The sequence below is a fragment of the Tenebrio molitor genome, chromosome 2 (genome assembly GCF_963966145.1).
Source record: "Tenebrio molitor chromosome 2, icTenMoli1.1, whole genome shotgun sequence".
NCBI lineage: Eukaryota > Metazoa > Arthropoda > Insecta > Coleoptera > Tenebrionidae > Tenebrio > Tenebrio molitor.
This window is the reverse complement of record NC_091047.1, coordinates 1,197,709-1,213,257: the sequence shown is the minus strand read 5'-3', so window position 1 is coordinate 1,213,257 and position 15,549 is coordinate 1,197,709. Positions and strand designations below refer to the sequence as shown.

The following is a 15,549-nucleotide window of genomic DNA, read 5'->3' as shown; positions in this document are numbered from 1 at the left end:
TTGTTTAAGTTGTGTTCACATTTAAATGACGTTTGTGTGAAATTTGGCCAAGTCTGTTAACTTGTATGCTCAACTCGGCAGATGTTTATCGCGACACGTCAAGTACTTCCTACCCAGACCCACATTTCCCTGTAATACTTTACATTTACAATGCAAATTTACTCGCCAAACTCAGTCCATTCAGATCAGTCGCAGATTAACAGTTTAATATTTTTTATTACGCCGTGAGTGGAGCTGCTATAACGTGATCGCGGCCGTCTGGAGGCGCGAGCGGTGGACACTGGCTCCACCTCTCGGTGGATATTTTTCGCGCGCGTTAAGCGATCGCTGATGACCTATCGATTTCGAATTCATCTCGTAGCGGGTGCAGTGTTCGTTATTTCCTCTCGCAGCGTCATCAATCATCCAATTACGGCGAAGATGAAACCGAAGAATATTTCGATAATTAGCTCCGTCACTGAACACAAACGGGGTAAATTGACAATGTTTACCTAATTTTCCGTCACGGCAGGCAATCAATAAAAACACTTACACAAACGAACACATGCACGTACAAAACGAATTAGCACTGGAAGAGATTAAGGGTAATTATTGAGCATTATGCCGGCTGCGAAATTAATTCGCTTATTTTGCGGCAAAGGATAATTAAGGTTTCATTGTGCGCGAGAGGACACAATTTGACAGAGTCCTTGTGGATTTTTCCCGGCGTAACATTATTTACTTAATGGCTGATTCACGAGTCACGGCCTTGGGTGGCTAATACCGCGGCGCTTTAAATAATAGATGACGTATTAATTCCGATTTTGTGGACGCCGGCGTCCACGACCATGTCTTCGCCGCGCTAGAGCGGTTCGGGGTGTTTCGCCAGAAATAGCTTCCCGACACAACACCTTGAACCCTCTTGGTGTTTCCGCGAAGTAAACAGCTTCGATCAAAATCGCATAAACAACGGTTTATTTATAAGCACAATATGACCTGTTTACATCATCGCAACCGCCGCACATTTGTTGATAATAAAGTGCACATCTAACCCAAAACAAAATCAAAAAACAACAATTAGCTCCAGTCGATATTTGCGGAACGACGCAAATACGTCATTCGCCGATTATTCGGAATCGATGGGGGTTGTCGTTTGATCGCTTCGCCTGCACCGGCATGTTTAAAACGTTTTTCCAGGGACGATTTTATCAAATATTCAGAGGGTTGTTGCGGTATGATTGTGGCGGGGGCGCAAAACGCGCCCCGAGGCGCTGTCAGGGCTGTTTAGTTCGCGTGGGTTCGAAAATGGCCGGTTTGGGGAAGTGCTCCACAAGAGCCGGAAAAGAAGCTGTCAGAAAATCTACCTTATACGCGTTAAACGTTTCATGAATTTTTAAAACAGAAATCAGAATAACTTAGCTCATCATGATCATCATCATCATTATACATACATATTATTAAAAGATGGCAATTGAATCACTAGTGAGGAAAAAATATTTTCTCACTAGTGAGCAAAGTGTAATGTTTTTTGCTCACTTGTATTGAAAATAGCTATTGTTTATAGATTGTCACTTAATAATTATTAACGGTTACAATTTCATCTCCCACGCTTGTTCGAGTGGGACCAGATCTGGGGCAGGAGAGCGCTGTTCGGACTAATTGCTTGAGGTCGGTCTTTGTCTTGTTAAAAATGCCATCCGGTTTGCTCGGAAAGAGATTTGCGGTTCTGCGAGATTTGTGCAAACTTGGGGTAAATGGGGTAGCCCCCGATAAAATGTAATCGGAAATTTTGGCCACCTCGGAGCAACCTATGTGGAACTAACGAGTTTGGGAAATATTCATCCGAGCTATTAAACTACAAAGTCGTCGGGGCCAATCTACATGCAAACTTGTTTGGAGAGGCAATTTAAGACGTCCATTATGGCGGTCCGGGCCGCCGATTGAGTTACAAGTCGACACTTGCCCGCCCCTCGCCGCCTTTATTATTTTCTTTATGTCGGACGTGTTCAATCAGGACGGAAGGTGCGAGGTATTGAATTTGGGAGCGCAAAGGTGACGCCGTTTTCGATCCTGATTCGTGCATGACTCTTGAATGCAATCGATAGGCGAGACCTTGATCCACATCTTTTTTAATTGGCCGCGATTAGCGCGATCTTCCCGGGTCTAAAAATCTGGATGATGGATTTGGGATTCGGAAACGATCGACGACGGGATGAAACCGAAATCCTCGACTAATTCGCGACAATAACCGGGCAAGTTGCGCTAATTAGTCGCTATCAATCAGAGATGAGGGGGCGGCTAAGTTGGAAAGCGGAGTCTTAGCTTAATCGCTAACTAAATTCGGCGAGACTGGAAAATCGGATTGATATTGTTTGACCCGTCCTGTATCGATCGCCGCTCATGAACTCCAAGTCTAAATTCGTTGCTCATGTATCGGTGATAAATCAGCAGGACTGGAACGGACGCAGGATGTGCATCCGAGGCGGAGAAGGGGTGGGGGTTGCGAGTACCACCGAGTCGAAAAGACAAAAGTGGACAATTTTTCGTGGCCAGGTTTTTGGCAATTTGTAAGAAAGAACAAATCGGTTTATTTGTCACGGTGCACTATTATTATTGATGTAGGTCCAATATGGAAAAAGCGCACCAATTTATGAAATTGTTCTAGTGTATTGACAGTCGCTACTGCTCGACGATTCAGTATCGCGCGTTCAAATGAAATCCTGAGCTGAGTAGGCGTTGGAAACAGTATATCGTTTAGAACAGCCTAAAGTTTGAATTTCCCGCCGTTTGACACGAATGACATTTGTTTATGTTTAATCGGGACATAATTGAACATGTTTGTTTTCAGCAAAGGGTGCCTTTAGATATTTGCTTCGAGAATAGGAATCGTTAATTTATTCGATTTTTAATGTAAAACATTGCAAAGAAGGAAAAAAAAGAAAGATTTTTTTTGGCTCTAAATTTTAGGTTAGCTGTCAACATGCTCCAATTAATCTACGCTTTAAAAAAGCACAACAATTGACGGTTTCCAACGCCTTCCCAGCCCAGGATTTCCGATACTACTTATTAACAAAACCTCCCAATTGGAAAGTGGCAGATGGCGAGTCTCAGAGACTCTGATTTCTAAGAATTGAGAGTTTTTGAAAAAATAAGAAGAAGTTTTTGAGTGAGGGGAGGTTTGTCGTTAATCTTCAAAGAAGTTAAAGTTAGTTTATGAAAAATGCAAGCTTGGCATTAAAAGAATGTTGCATTAATTAGTCATAAAAGAAACTCCACGAACATTTATTGATTTAAATGGTTCAGTGTGTAAAAGTTACGACGAATACGAGAGTAGGGTTATCGATCATCATATATCATAAATTCATAAATTAAAACAATGCCGGGAAATGAAATGCAAAAAGTAAGCGAAATCCCGCCCTCTAGGGAAACGTAGGTTTAATACGATGGTCGAGAAACTGACAGAAAACTGGCAAGCATTAGCATAAATAAAGAATATTATGTAGGAAGGGAGTTTGGAAAATTCATGGCCTGACCCATAGATAATATAATAATATACTATCGTATATAGAATGCAAAGTCAATGAATGCAAAATTTTTTGGTTTTAATAGCTTAGCCCCAAATATAAAGATGTCGCTTGTAATGTTTCTAGCACAGGTTTCTATGAATTCGTATCATTTTTCCACGGCCTCCCAAAATACATAAGACACTCGTCTCTTATCCCGGCCAGTCGCATTCGAAAAATGTTTTTGATCATTGCTATTGATAACATAGAACGTATAGAACGCAAAGTCCGTTGTAGTTTTTACTGATAATATATTTCAAAACGAGTCTCTAGGAGGCCGTGGTTTTTTCTTTAAATTGTGACAGTATAAAATGTCAAAATATAATTGTCCAGTTTTTAAATGTTTTAATAAAAACTTCTCTCGGCACAGCTTTCCGAACCCTTTGAGAGATCGAATCAGATTTTGTAGATAGAAATCCTTTTGCCAAAATCCATATTTAGAAAACTAAACGCTAAAAGACAAAGAACTTTTAATAGTTATCGAATTTGTGGAATTCATTTTGCTCCAGAAAATTTTACCAGTGATGGAAGACTAAATCATAGTGCCTATTCCGAAAAACCTGCTTTTGAAGGTAAATAACAGTCAAAGTCAGTGGTTTGTACTTTTGTATTTTTTTAAATGTATTTTCTCGTTGTAAAAATAAATCAGTTTAAATATTAACTGATGTTGTTCTTATTAAAAAAAGTATCTATTAGGTAATTGAAGGTAAATACCTTCAATACAATTTAGTAAAATACAATAATAAAATACATTTTTATTATTATTAATATGTACTAGAGATATTTTCATATTTGATGGCGGAAACAAAAGACTGAGAAATGTCACAAATTTGTATTGTCAGTGTCAAATTTCTTAAAGGCGTTCGTGATTTAGGCAGAAATGCAGCAAATTGGCAATAAGAAAGTTATTTATCGTCGAACTAGAGACATAATTATGTAATACGTTTGATTATATGAGAATAACTTTTCCTTTTGAAGCACTGACAAAAATTGGTTTCGTTAGAATTTATTTTTTCAATCAATTTAGGGAAAATTTAAATTTACCTAGACATGCCTTTTTACGGCGTTTATGAGAAATTTGACACTGACAATACATTTTTGTGACATTTCTCGGTTTTTTGTTTCCGCCACCAAATATGAAAATACCTCTAATTAATATATTAATACTTAGCCCCAAAAATGCAGAGGGCGCTCTTGTTTTATTTCAAACAAATTTCCTGAAGTTTGCATTCTACAGTGTGGAATAAAATGATTTACATCTAGTTACCTTTGGAATTTTTGCACATGTAAATTTTCCTGTACCGCTCTACTTTGTTTTTTGAAGTGCCGAACTATTAGTTCTGTCAATAAATGTCATCAATCGAATTGACAATTGTTACAATTTACTAAATTAAATTAACAAACGTTGGTGGCCACTTTCAACACTAGCTGTGACTTGCTTTTGTTAGCTCCTTTTTAATTTAAATCTCTACTTTGCATTCATATCATCCCTTCGCAATAAATCACATTTGGAATTTTGGAATATTTTGAGGTTAGGCTTTCTTTTTTTTTGTAGAGCGGCATTTCGTATTTTTACAAGGGTAATGCAAAGGTAACTAGATGTAAATCATTTTATTCCACACTGTATATGCGATAGTATATTATTATATTATCTGTGGCCTGACCTCTGCCTGGCGTTTTTTCCATCATTTTAGCTCTTTACACAATCATGTGATCCCGCGATGGAAAGGCAACAATTTGTAAAATGTACGAAGCGAAAACGCGTTAGGATGGTTTGTAGCAATTCACGAAGAATCTAAACGATTTTTGAAGAGGCAGTTTGGATTCTGCATCGCGTGTTAGAGAGAAAGGAAGCGTCGAAACAGTTCCACTCAGCGCAAGGGTCATGAAAAAGCCTTTTACTTTATATGTACAACTAATTACAGAAATTAACTTAAGTTCGCACTTTTGCACTATCGCCTCACTCTTATTTGCTGTCTCCTTTGCCCCATCCCTCCTTGTTACTCGCTGTTACTTTCTGTTAAAAAAATTGGAGTGTTCTCTCTCGCAAGATGAGTCATTCGTCGTCGAGATTTTATGGTAGCACTTCCGTTCGCGACACAGGTGCGGATTCGGGAGAATTTTAGGCGCCTGTCAACCAACTATTTCCACGCCTTGCAATATGCAATATTTTCTAACAGAATTTTGGTGTCCCGGAAGACAGGTAGATTGGAGAGCGGCAGGGAATTTTATTGAAAACCAACAAAATAATATCCCGATTCTTCCTTATTACTCTAATTTTCTGTAAAACAAAAAAAACTTGGAGTGTTCTCTCTCGCAAGATGACTAATTCGCATCACGATTTTATGACAGCACCTCCGTTCGCGACATAGGTGGGGTGATTCGGGGAATTTCAGGCATCTGTCAAGTATTTCTCTGCGTTGCAATATTTTGCAACAGAATTTTAACAAATTTTCTGTATAATCTTGGTAAATTCTGATCGTTTTGTACCTATTGCCGTGCAATTGATTTGCTTGCGCCGACACAATTCCATTTGCAAAAAGAAACCGAAAAACTTCCCCATTCAAATGTATCTCGTATTCACTTAAAAACTTTGTTCTGTAGCCGGTAACAACATACAATGCTCCTTTGTCTCCAACAAAGACGAATCCAATCCCCTTTCGAATCCGCCGCGAACCCCTTTTAGCATATTTAACAACAGGAACGGCCTCACGTACGATTTTAATTACAAAGTTTGGGAAAAAAACTTGACGACGAGTTTCCATTTTTCAAGTAAATCGGTTCGTTTGGGAGAGTAGGGAGCTGAGGCTGGCGCCATCTGTGACGTTCGTGAAACAACAGCGATTTGGGACGTCGCGCTCATCTATTTTGTATTAAGCGTACCCAGAAGGTTTCCGCCTAATGATAGTAATTCCCGAAGAAAAATTTCAGCTGTCCGGCTCTGCGTGACTAATGAGGATGTCATTACTTAACGATCTGACGTTAAATCATGGTCGGCGAAGACGTCACTGGCTGAATTAAAACTGTCAATTCGTAACCTGTTGACCTGGAACGGTGCAGGTCGCCGCCTCCGACTGGATAAATGTAGTATTTTACGTTCGCCGCACGCGTCGCCCAATTTACAATTTTTCTCCGGTTTTATGAAATCCGCAAGGATCCGCTCCCTCACTTCGTAGTTTAATAAAACAAGAGCCGGATCGAGCGCGCCCTCCGCCCCCGGGGGCGGATCGAACGTAATTTGTTTGTCGGAGCCACTTTGGTGTGTTATTCGAGGGGTTGGAGTGCCCCCGCGGTTATCATCAGTCATAACGGCGATTGACACCAACGGTTTTAACTCCGTCGTAAAAATTCTTCAACACCCGACGGGGAAAATATCAACACGGAGAGGGAAACTCGAGAGTAATTTGATTAGGTGGAAACGGCCCAAGTGTCGGACTTAGGAAGCGAGCAGGAAATTTAATTGCGCTGCGAATAACGAGAGAAAAGCGACATTTTGCGCGTTCGGATCGCTCGTTTTACCAAATAATTTCGGTTTTGTTGTTCGTTAAAAAAATAATGCATCCGGTGGATCAAAGCGTATTGGGATCGGTTCCGAGAGGCGATTCGCCTGATTTAGATTTACGTCCGCTAAAACACAAATAAACATTAAAAAAAAAGAAGTGGAGAACAGAATGGAATGTTTACTATGGGAAATGGTGTAGTAGCATGCAAAGTTCTTTCGTTTATTTTTGAAGCTTATTAAATTGCTAAAAACAGGTTTACAGTATTAACAAGCATACACACAATGTGTTCTGTCAATCAATACCAGCTTTTAAATTTTTTTCAATTTTTCCTAAAAGGCTAATTTAAGAGTCATACGTCGCATAAAATGTGCTTACTTTTAGCAAATTTGTTTTTGGTGTACTGAATAGTTACTTTTTACAATTTAAAAAATTCACATTGCTTGAATTTTTCTTTGGACAAATAAATAAAAAGAAAACTTCTTCAATTCATCAGAAAAATGCAGAAAGTAACTTATTCGTTCGCGGCTCGTATCAAGATCGACCAAGTATTTTTTTAAATCGTAACGTATCATAAAAGGTAACATTTTTGTGTATCTATGTATCACTTGTTCTTTTATAATTCAAGAATGGCTAAACATATTTTGATGTGGTTTTCACGAACGGCTAGAGCATTTCTGTAGCTCGAGTTTTAGTACACAAATCACCTTGAGAGGGGACTGAGTTATAAAATAAAAGACGAGTCTTTGCAGCGAGAATTCGGAGCAACTGCATGTCTGCAGTGCGTCCTAACTCGGGTTCGTTGTTCTAAATTGTAATATCATGTTTAAGCGGCACGATCCGATTTGACATATTTGACACACTTTGACAGCGTCATAAGCTCGATTAAATTTTATTATAAAAAGTTGGTAAAAGTGTTCCACGTATGTTGTTCAAAGTTAAATTAGTTTTAAGATCTAGATAATTTGAGCAAAAGTCGGTCAACAGCTAGAATGGAATGAATGTTCTTAAAGCAATTTGTCTCCAGGAAAATCTTTACATGTTTTGCTTTTGTAAATTCGTAATTTTGTTTCGTACATAAAACCATCAGAGTTGTGTAAGATATATAACTTCGGAAACTTTGACCAAGGTTTTAGTTGTTATCAAAGTTCATCCTGATGGAATTTCTTATGACACCCCACAGGAAATTCCTTTCCATTTATGTTGCTAAAAGGAAACTTCGGAGTCTTCACGTTTTATTTAATTTTGGAACTGTGAAAGACCGTGCTTAATTAAAAATGATGTTTTCTTCATTTCGTAACGGTTTCACAACTGCTTTCTTTTTGTATTTGATTTTCGAGGAAAAAAGTTTTTTAGATTTTATTTCAACGTTCAACTGTTAACACTTCAGTAATTATTTCTACCGGAGTCGTATTGAAAATTATCGACAAACAATGTGGAAAATCTGCGCCCAAATGTGTTTCTCCGGTTAAATCGGGGAAACTCATCAGCTAATAGAGAAAAACAATAACAATTTCCTTTGCGGTGATGGAATGCTTTCGTAGCAATAAAATGCTGTTGAAATAAGATTGATGCAAGTTTGTGAAATTGCCATAAATAAAATTGAAGCAGGGTTCGCTACCGTTTCTGCAAAAGCAGCTTTGTTTTTAAAAACATTGAACACTCCCAAATCTGACGTATTTTTCCCAAAACTCCCCCAGACATCTTCCCCGGATTAATGTCGTGTAAAAAGCACAAATTCCCGATCTAATTCAACTTAACCCATCCAAACCGCGATAAAACTCCACCGCCGACTCCCAATTTATAAAACTTCACCCTTTCCTGGAAATTGGAGCTCGCCCTCGCTCGCCGTCCCAATTTGTTGACAAACAATTACCTGCTGCTGTAATTATCATTCTCCGAATTCATAGACCCTTGCGCAAATAACACTCGCTCTCAACATCGACGATTTATTGACCACAGAGACATTTTCATTGCCCGTCAAGACCTATCCGGCGCGGGGACGCCTCCCAGAAGCACCTGTACAGCAGATACGCCGTTTCGTCTGGGTTGGACCCTTTCTTGTCCTTGCACGCGAAGAAAATCCTCATGGCCTCGTCCTTTTTCATGTCTTTGGGCACGCGGCTCCGGAGCGCGTCCATCTGGAGCTGTCCCGCTTGGTTCACGACCCCGACCGAGCGCATCATGCAGCCGAAGTACTTCTGGATCTGGGGGTCGTTGGCGAAGTTTCCGGCGCGTACTTTGGCGATCTGCTCCGGTTTCGCTCCGGATGATCCGGTGCATTTCTTGTTGAACTCGTCCAATTTGGCCTTCTGGTCTGGGGTGAGGTTGGCGCCCTGGAAAATCTACACAGTTTTGCGCGGACTTTTTTCGATGCGGTTTACCTGCGCCGCCCACGCGGCGGCGGCCAACGCCACCAAACACAATTTGATGCTCAACATGGGGCAGACATTGTCGGAAACGTCCAAATTTGTTGCGTTTTATATTTGGACAAGAGGAAATTGTTATCAATATCGCGTCCTGATCGTAGTTATTAGACGATCAAGGATTCTGATTAGGCGGATGTAAATAATTCGTGATTATTTATTATTATTTTTAGTCTAAAAACGTCCAGATAATCTAATAAATTCGTGGCGTTATTTTCCAAGTCGATGGTTCCCAATGGGAACGGCTTTCAGATCGCCGCATTTATTTTAACCCACTCTCACCACCGCGCGCCCTTCAAATTTATTGCTCACATTCGCACCACTTACACGTCGGTCCGGGAATTCGCCCCCGGATCATCCGCTCCTCTCGTTTCTTACCTCGCACACGAGACAAGAGCGCTGGTGTTGCGGCTCCGCCCTGCAGCACGCCTCGTTTGCATAATACCCCCTGCGGTTATCTTATGCTAATTGGATTGTTTGCGTTGACTAACTAGTCGACCGATAAATATTTAGCGATCACTCCGTGTACAAAGAGAGATATTCCGATATCCGGAGGGAAGGAATACTGATGGAGGGTCGAAGGGCAAAGGGTAGATTGCAAAGGCCGCATCATTTAAAATTCGGCTAAAATTGCTACAACAGATTGCAAAATAGAATTTATGGAGAGATTTGCTCGGCGAACACGAGTTCAGCAGGATGGAGCTCGATCCCACAGTTGTCGAAAACACTTAAAAATTCACAACTCTGGCTTCAGTTTGTTGTTGCGTAGCTGCGTCAAATGTTTGTCAGTCTATTGATTTTCTCATTGAATAATTAATCGGTACATTTATTAATTTACGAGAAAATCTTTCCTCGTGGATTTGCTTTCTTGACAGCACCAAATGTGTAATTGTTACTATCGCCGGTTCAAATGAAATCCTGGGCTGGGAAGGCGTTGAAAACCGTCAATTGTTGTCTTTTTTACAGCGTAGATTAATTGGGGCATCTTGACAGCTAACCTAAAATTTAGAGTGAAAAAGTTTTCTTTTTTCTTTCTTAGCAATGTTTTAGATTAAAAATAGAATAACTTAACGATTCCTATTCTCGAAGCAAATATCTAAGGGCACCCTTTGCTGAAAACAAACATGTCCCGATTAAACATAAATAAATGTCATTCGTGTCAAACGGCGGGAAATTCAAACTTTACACTGTTCTAAACGGTTTACTTTTCCAACCAGTGCCATCTAGAAGCCTTGCCAGACAGCGTGTGACGTCATGAGGAAGGCCAAACCGCCAAACGTCAAAATTTGTTTACGTTTTTAGAAAGAAAGTATCAAATACGGTGTTTTCATCATTCTTATGGAAAATTGAAAATTGTGAGATAAGCAAAAGCTTTGTGGCAAGTGTATATAATAATTTCAGTAGATACCAGGGTATTTACTGTTCATGGAACGTCGCAAAAGACGTTGAAACCTGGGAAGTATTTTCATATCAACATTTTCGTGATTGAAGTCGTTGTAAGTACAATTTAGTTGAAAAAATATTTGCTACACATATAATTAAGATGTAAGAAGGCATTTGTTGTTACTTAAATGATTCACACAGTAAAAATTACGCAAAAACAATAAATACACAAACTTAACCTCACTTTTAAATGATAATTTTCGCATCATTAATGGCATTTTATTCCACGAGACAGTAATTGTAAAGGCTAAACACATTATTCTACTAAAAAAAAAGAGTCCTAACCAAAAAATTTACTGTTTTTATTAAATTCTGGAGATTTAATTCGTTTTTCGATGAAGCCTTTACTGTGACGTCACGATCAAAAACAATTGCTGCCTGAAGGCTTTGCGTTCTACCGGGTGATCAAAAAGGACTGTTTAAGTTGGCAGGATTTCATTTCATTTGAACGCGCGATATTGCTGGACCTGATCTGGTCAGGTTTTTCGCGTTTGAAGTAATAAAAACTGGAAGCAAAGTCCGCAACCTTTGCGACGTCCTCCAGTGATGCTTCTCGGAACCGCTCATGAATGTTAAACAGGCTGAGAGATGCACATCACAATTATGTAAGACCTCTTTGTGCTTAGTCATTAGCGCCAGGAGTCGGTCATGCGCCGTGGCGTGGAACATAAATTAGAATCGACCTCGATGAGGTGAAGAAGCGTTGAACGTTCCCACCTTCGCCTGAAAGGACTGAAAACTGAACCGGTCGACACACCTTCATTAGAGTAAAAGCCAAGTTGCGAATTCCGCCTCGTGAATGAATTAAAAGGTTGAAAAAAGGGGTGAAAGAGGCGCCACCCCCGAGATAGAAACAGCGCGTTCCTGCAGGATTTTAAGGACGGACCGGGATTGAGCGTCTGGATTTATGGAGGGCCGAGAGCGTTATCCTTGATTTATGACGCACCTTGTACATAATTGTTTGTGTGGAAAAAGTGCGGCGATCGGATTTGCCGACGAATTTTAATTGAAAGTTCCCCAGGGAGGAGGATGCGGCGTTGATCGCGCGGGGGATATTAAAGGATCAACTTTATTGCTCCACTCGTGTTTAGGGCACTTGACGTTTTAGATAAATTACAGCCGCGAGGCGGAGGACACCTGTCCGAGGCCCTAATTGCGTAGTTGAGGGGGCGGGACGTGTTGAAATTGTTTGGCGGTGTTCTTTCACCTGGAAGGCCGAGGACCTTTTTGCGAAATCACCACGACGGGGTTGTTCGTTCCAACCCCCAACTTATCCCCAGGACTCACCGACACATGAAATTGCTCTTCGGCCAGGAAACTCACTCCGATTTCACCTTTTCCGTTCCGGAAGGTTTTACTTTATTGCGCCACAAGATACAAATACAGAGCGATCAGTCGCCGGGGGCAAAGTCCGGCAGGTTGACGTGTATGCACTTGCTCAGCTCGAAGAACGTCTCTCGCGGGGTGTCCTTCTTCACCACGCACTTGCTGACGATGTTGTCGGTTTCTTCTTCGCTCGCCGTCGCTTTGCGCACTCTGCTTCTGAGGACGTGGAGGTCGATCTGTCCCGATTCGGTGGCGAGGCCGAATCGCTTGCCCACGCAGAGGAAGTGCTCCTTCAGCTTCAGGTCGTCGGCGAAGTCGCCGTTGCGAGCCTTGGCGATCAGCTCCAGCGACACTCCGGTCTCCGCGCGACACACCTTGGTGTGTTTTTGGAGTTGTTGGATTTGTTTGTCTGTTAAGACCGCCTGATTTGTGTCAGAAGGGATAGGGACTTTGTAAGGACTCACCTGAGTGGAGGCGATCACCGTGGCGACGATCAGAACGAGGTGTCTCATTTTTGCAGAACTGTTAAGTAACAAAGAGGTCTTCTCTATCGATTAATGTTTTATAGTGGGACTTATCTGGCGGATTCTGGGTTAGTGAAGAGTTTATCGTTGGATTTTTTTGGAAACAGGTCAGTCGGTCTTGGAGGACTCGAATTGAATGCCACTTACTTACACTCGCGACTTATCTCTTATCTGTGTGGTCATCCAAAGGTCAAGGTTTCTTTATCACCAGTTTAGTTTGACGAAGGTTAAATCGAAATGTTTACACCTTTATTGTGGACAAAGTAAACTCACAAACTGGACAAGAACATTGGTATATTATACTTCAAGCATATTGCTAATCTGTAGACTCTGTCCTGCGGAGAACCACCACCATCTATCAAACAATTGTCTGCCACCTTCTCAGCTGCTGCCCTCACGACGTCCCTGATATAGTCTTCGTCGATGACATCGTTATCGTCTATCACTCCGATCTTCCGGCCAAAACAGAGCACGTGCTCCTTCATGATGGGATCATCTACGTAAATGCCGTGGCGAATGTGGAGGATCATATCCATCGTGGATCCTGTTTCGAGGCTGCATTCGTCGCTCAACTTTCCGATTTTTTCCAGCTGCTCGACTGTGTAAGCCTTGGTGGTGGTCAGAACAAGATTTGACAATGGCTAGTGTGCTTACCTCAATGTTGGCCGTTAGTATCAGAAGAACTGGAACCAGCAGGAGATTCATCTTGCACTAAATATTGGCTGGCAATCGTGACTGCGATTTTTATATGATACGTTTCGCTCGTGGGTTGTGTTAATAAAAAAAGTCCAAATTTGATACTGATCGGATGATTTATCACCAAAAGGTGTGACATTACTGATTTTTTTAATATTCTAAATTGGAAAAATAATTGATTGTACCTGGTGACAAAAAAAAACATTTTTTTCTATGAGGACACACGAATTATCGTTCATGGATAACATTACTATTAAATTTCGATTTAACAGTTTCTGCTCGATTTGGGTCAGAAAGAATGAAGACTGTGCAGGTGGAGGCTGTGGAGACGACCACGGTGACGAGGGAGATGCAGAACTGTTAACTAACAAAGAAGTGACCTCTCTCCACTTGTATTTTACAGTGAGACTTATCTGACGTATTCTGGGTTAGTGAAACCCTTCACTTTTTTGGGAGCAGGAATCAAAGAGCAGTGTGTTCGACTTTCTTGAAAGAGTCGAAGAAAATGCCACCAAAGACACGTACATTGGTGTTTGTGTGGTGATCTAAAAGTAAAGGTTCTTTTATCACCAATTGCATAGCAAAGTGGTATCAGCTCCAAATAGTTGAATGTGAAGAGGTGAAATTGAAGTTTCAGAAATATTTATTTACACCTTTATTGTCGACAAAGTACAAGTCACAAAATAGACAGGAAGACTGGTAGATTATGCCGCAAGCACATTATAAATTTGGCAAGTCTTTCCTCCTCGTTACTACCATTACTACAAATGTCTCCCACCTTCTCAGCCGTCCTCCTCAGGGCGTTTCCGACAATGCCGTGCACAAGGGTTGAAGATCATGTCCCGTGGGAATCATTTTTCGAATTGGCATATGTGGCTGACTCTTTCCCAATCCACTGCTGTGTACGCCTTGGTGGTGGTTAGAACAAGATCTGACAATGTCCACCTGAATCTTGACCGTCAATATCAGAAAGAACGAAGACTGTGCAGATATTCGCCTGAGTGGAGCAGATCACCGTGACAAGGATTAGACTGAGATATTTCATTTTTGCAGAACTGGCAAGTAACAAAGAGGTGACTCTGTCCGCTGGTGTTTTATAGTGGGACTTATCAAAAACAAGAATCAAAATCAGCAGGGTGTTTGACTTCCTTGGGTGACTTGAATTGAACGCCACCAAAGACGCTTACGCTCGTGACTCATCTCTTGTCTGTGTGGTGATCTAAAGGTCAAGGTTTTTTTTATCACCAATTGCATAGCAAAGTCAGTTCCGAATAGAAGTTTAATTGAAGTTTTAGAAATATTTGCACCTTTATTGTCGACAAAGTAAACATTACAAAAAGGAGGTGAAGACTGGTAGATGATCCCGCAAGCACAACAAAAACTTCACATTTTTGTCCTCCTTACGATCCACACTCTTCTTCAAACAAATGTCTACCACCTTGTCAGCAGCTTTCTTCAGGATGTCCCTGAAAAGGTTTGTTTCGATCCCACCCTGTTCATCTATCAGTCCGGTTTTGTATCCAAAACACATCATTGGCCAATACAGGTCTTCCATCTTTAGGAAAAGACCGGTGGAAAGCTTGTGGCGCATGTCCTCATCGTCTACTTCTGTTTCGGTGCATAAGGCGCCGATACCGTCCGCATATACTGCTATCGCCTTGGTGGTGGTTAGAACAAGATTTGACAATGTCCATTGTGCTTACCTGAATCTTGACCGTTAGTATCAGAAGGCTTAGAGCGAGCAGCAGGAGTTTCATCGTGCACTGTTTGTTGTGTGGCAATTCTGATTGTGGTTTTTTATATAAGATGTTTTACGTTTCGCTCGTGGTTCAAATCTGATTCTGATCGGACGATTTATCGCCGAATGGTGTGAAATTTACAATTATCAGCAGATTTTTTCACAACCTGTTCTAAATTGAAAAAGTAATTGATTCCTAGTTGTACCTGATGAAAAAATAGTAGTTTATTTGACGAGTTTGTGTATAAATTGGGCCTTTTTTTGGCACGCGTGGGCCATTTTAAAACGCGAGTGAAACGAGCGTTTTAAAAGCCCACGAGTGCCAAAAGAGGCCCAATTTACACACGAACGAGT

At 40.9% G+C, this 15,549-nt stretch overlaps 4 protein-coding genes across 6 annotated transcripts in view; 1 reads left to right on the top strand and 3 right to left on the bottom strand.

Annotated features, from left to right (window-relative positions):
- Window positions 1-15,549, top strand: part of Cbp53E (Calbindin 53E) — a 107,785-nt gene that overhangs the window by 56,801 nt on the left and 35,435 nt on the right. The gene's annotated exons all lie outside the window — the stretch shown is intronic.
- Window positions 7,192-12,101, bottom strand: LOC138122750 (B2 protein-like). The gene is made up of 2 exons (XM_069037050.1): window positions 9,427-12,101; window positions 7,192-9,378 (listed from the first exon to the last, which is right to left on the bottom strand). Exons 1-2 carry the CDS (start codon window positions 9,481-9,483, stop codon window positions 9,013-9,015), a joined length of 423 nt encoding a protein of 140 aa, XP_068893151.1. The 5' UTR covers window positions 9,484-12,101; the 3' UTR covers window positions 7,192-9,012.
- Window positions 12,240-12,883, bottom strand: LOC138122755 (B2 protein-like). Its single transcript, XM_069037055.1, has 2 exons — window positions 12,702-12,883; window positions 12,240-12,659 (listed from the first exon to the last, which is right to left on the bottom strand). The coding sequence occupies exons 1-2, from the start codon at window positions 12,747-12,749 to the stop codon at window positions 12,303-12,305; spliced, it is 405 nt and encodes a 134-aa protein (XP_068893156.1). The 5' UTR covers window positions 12,750-12,883; the 3' UTR covers window positions 12,240-12,302.
- LOC138122759 (uncharacterized) lies at window positions 12,989-13,526 on the bottom strand. The gene is made up of 2 exons (XM_069037060.1): window positions 13,416-13,526; window positions 12,989-13,369 (listed from the first exon to the last, which is right to left on the bottom strand). The coding sequence occupies exons 1-2, from the start codon at window positions 13,464-13,466 to the stop codon at window positions 13,031-13,033; spliced, it is 390 nt and encodes a 129-aa protein (XP_068893161.1). The 5' UTR covers window positions 13,467-13,526; the 3' UTR covers window positions 12,989-13,030.

Bases quoted from the DNA above. Each gene is read 5' to 3' on its own strand.
- LOC138122750 (XM_069037050.1), bottom strand. From the start codon at position 9,483: ATGTTGAGCATCAAATTGTGTTTGGTGGCGTTGGCCGCCGCCGCGTGG. The intron at 9,379-9,426 runs GTAAACCGCATC...TAGATTTTCCAG, and splicing joins CCGCCGCGTGGGCGGCGCAG to GGCGCCAACCTCACCCCAGA.
- LOC138122755 (XM_069037055.1), bottom strand. From the start codon at position 12,749: ATGAGACACCTCGTTCTGATCGTCGCCACGGTGATCGCCTCCACTCAG. The intron at 12,660-12,701 runs GTGAGTCCTTAC...GACACAAATCAG, and splicing joins CGGTGATCGCCTCCACTCAG to GCGGTCTTAACAGACAAACA.
- LOC138122759 (XM_069037060.1), bottom strand. From the start codon at position 13,466: ATGAATCTCCTGCTGGTTCCAGTTCTTCTGATACTAACGGCCAACATT. The intron at 13,370-13,415 runs GTAAGCACACTA...ACCACCACCAAG, and splicing joins TACTAACGGCCAACATTGAG to GCTTACACAGTCGAGCAGCT.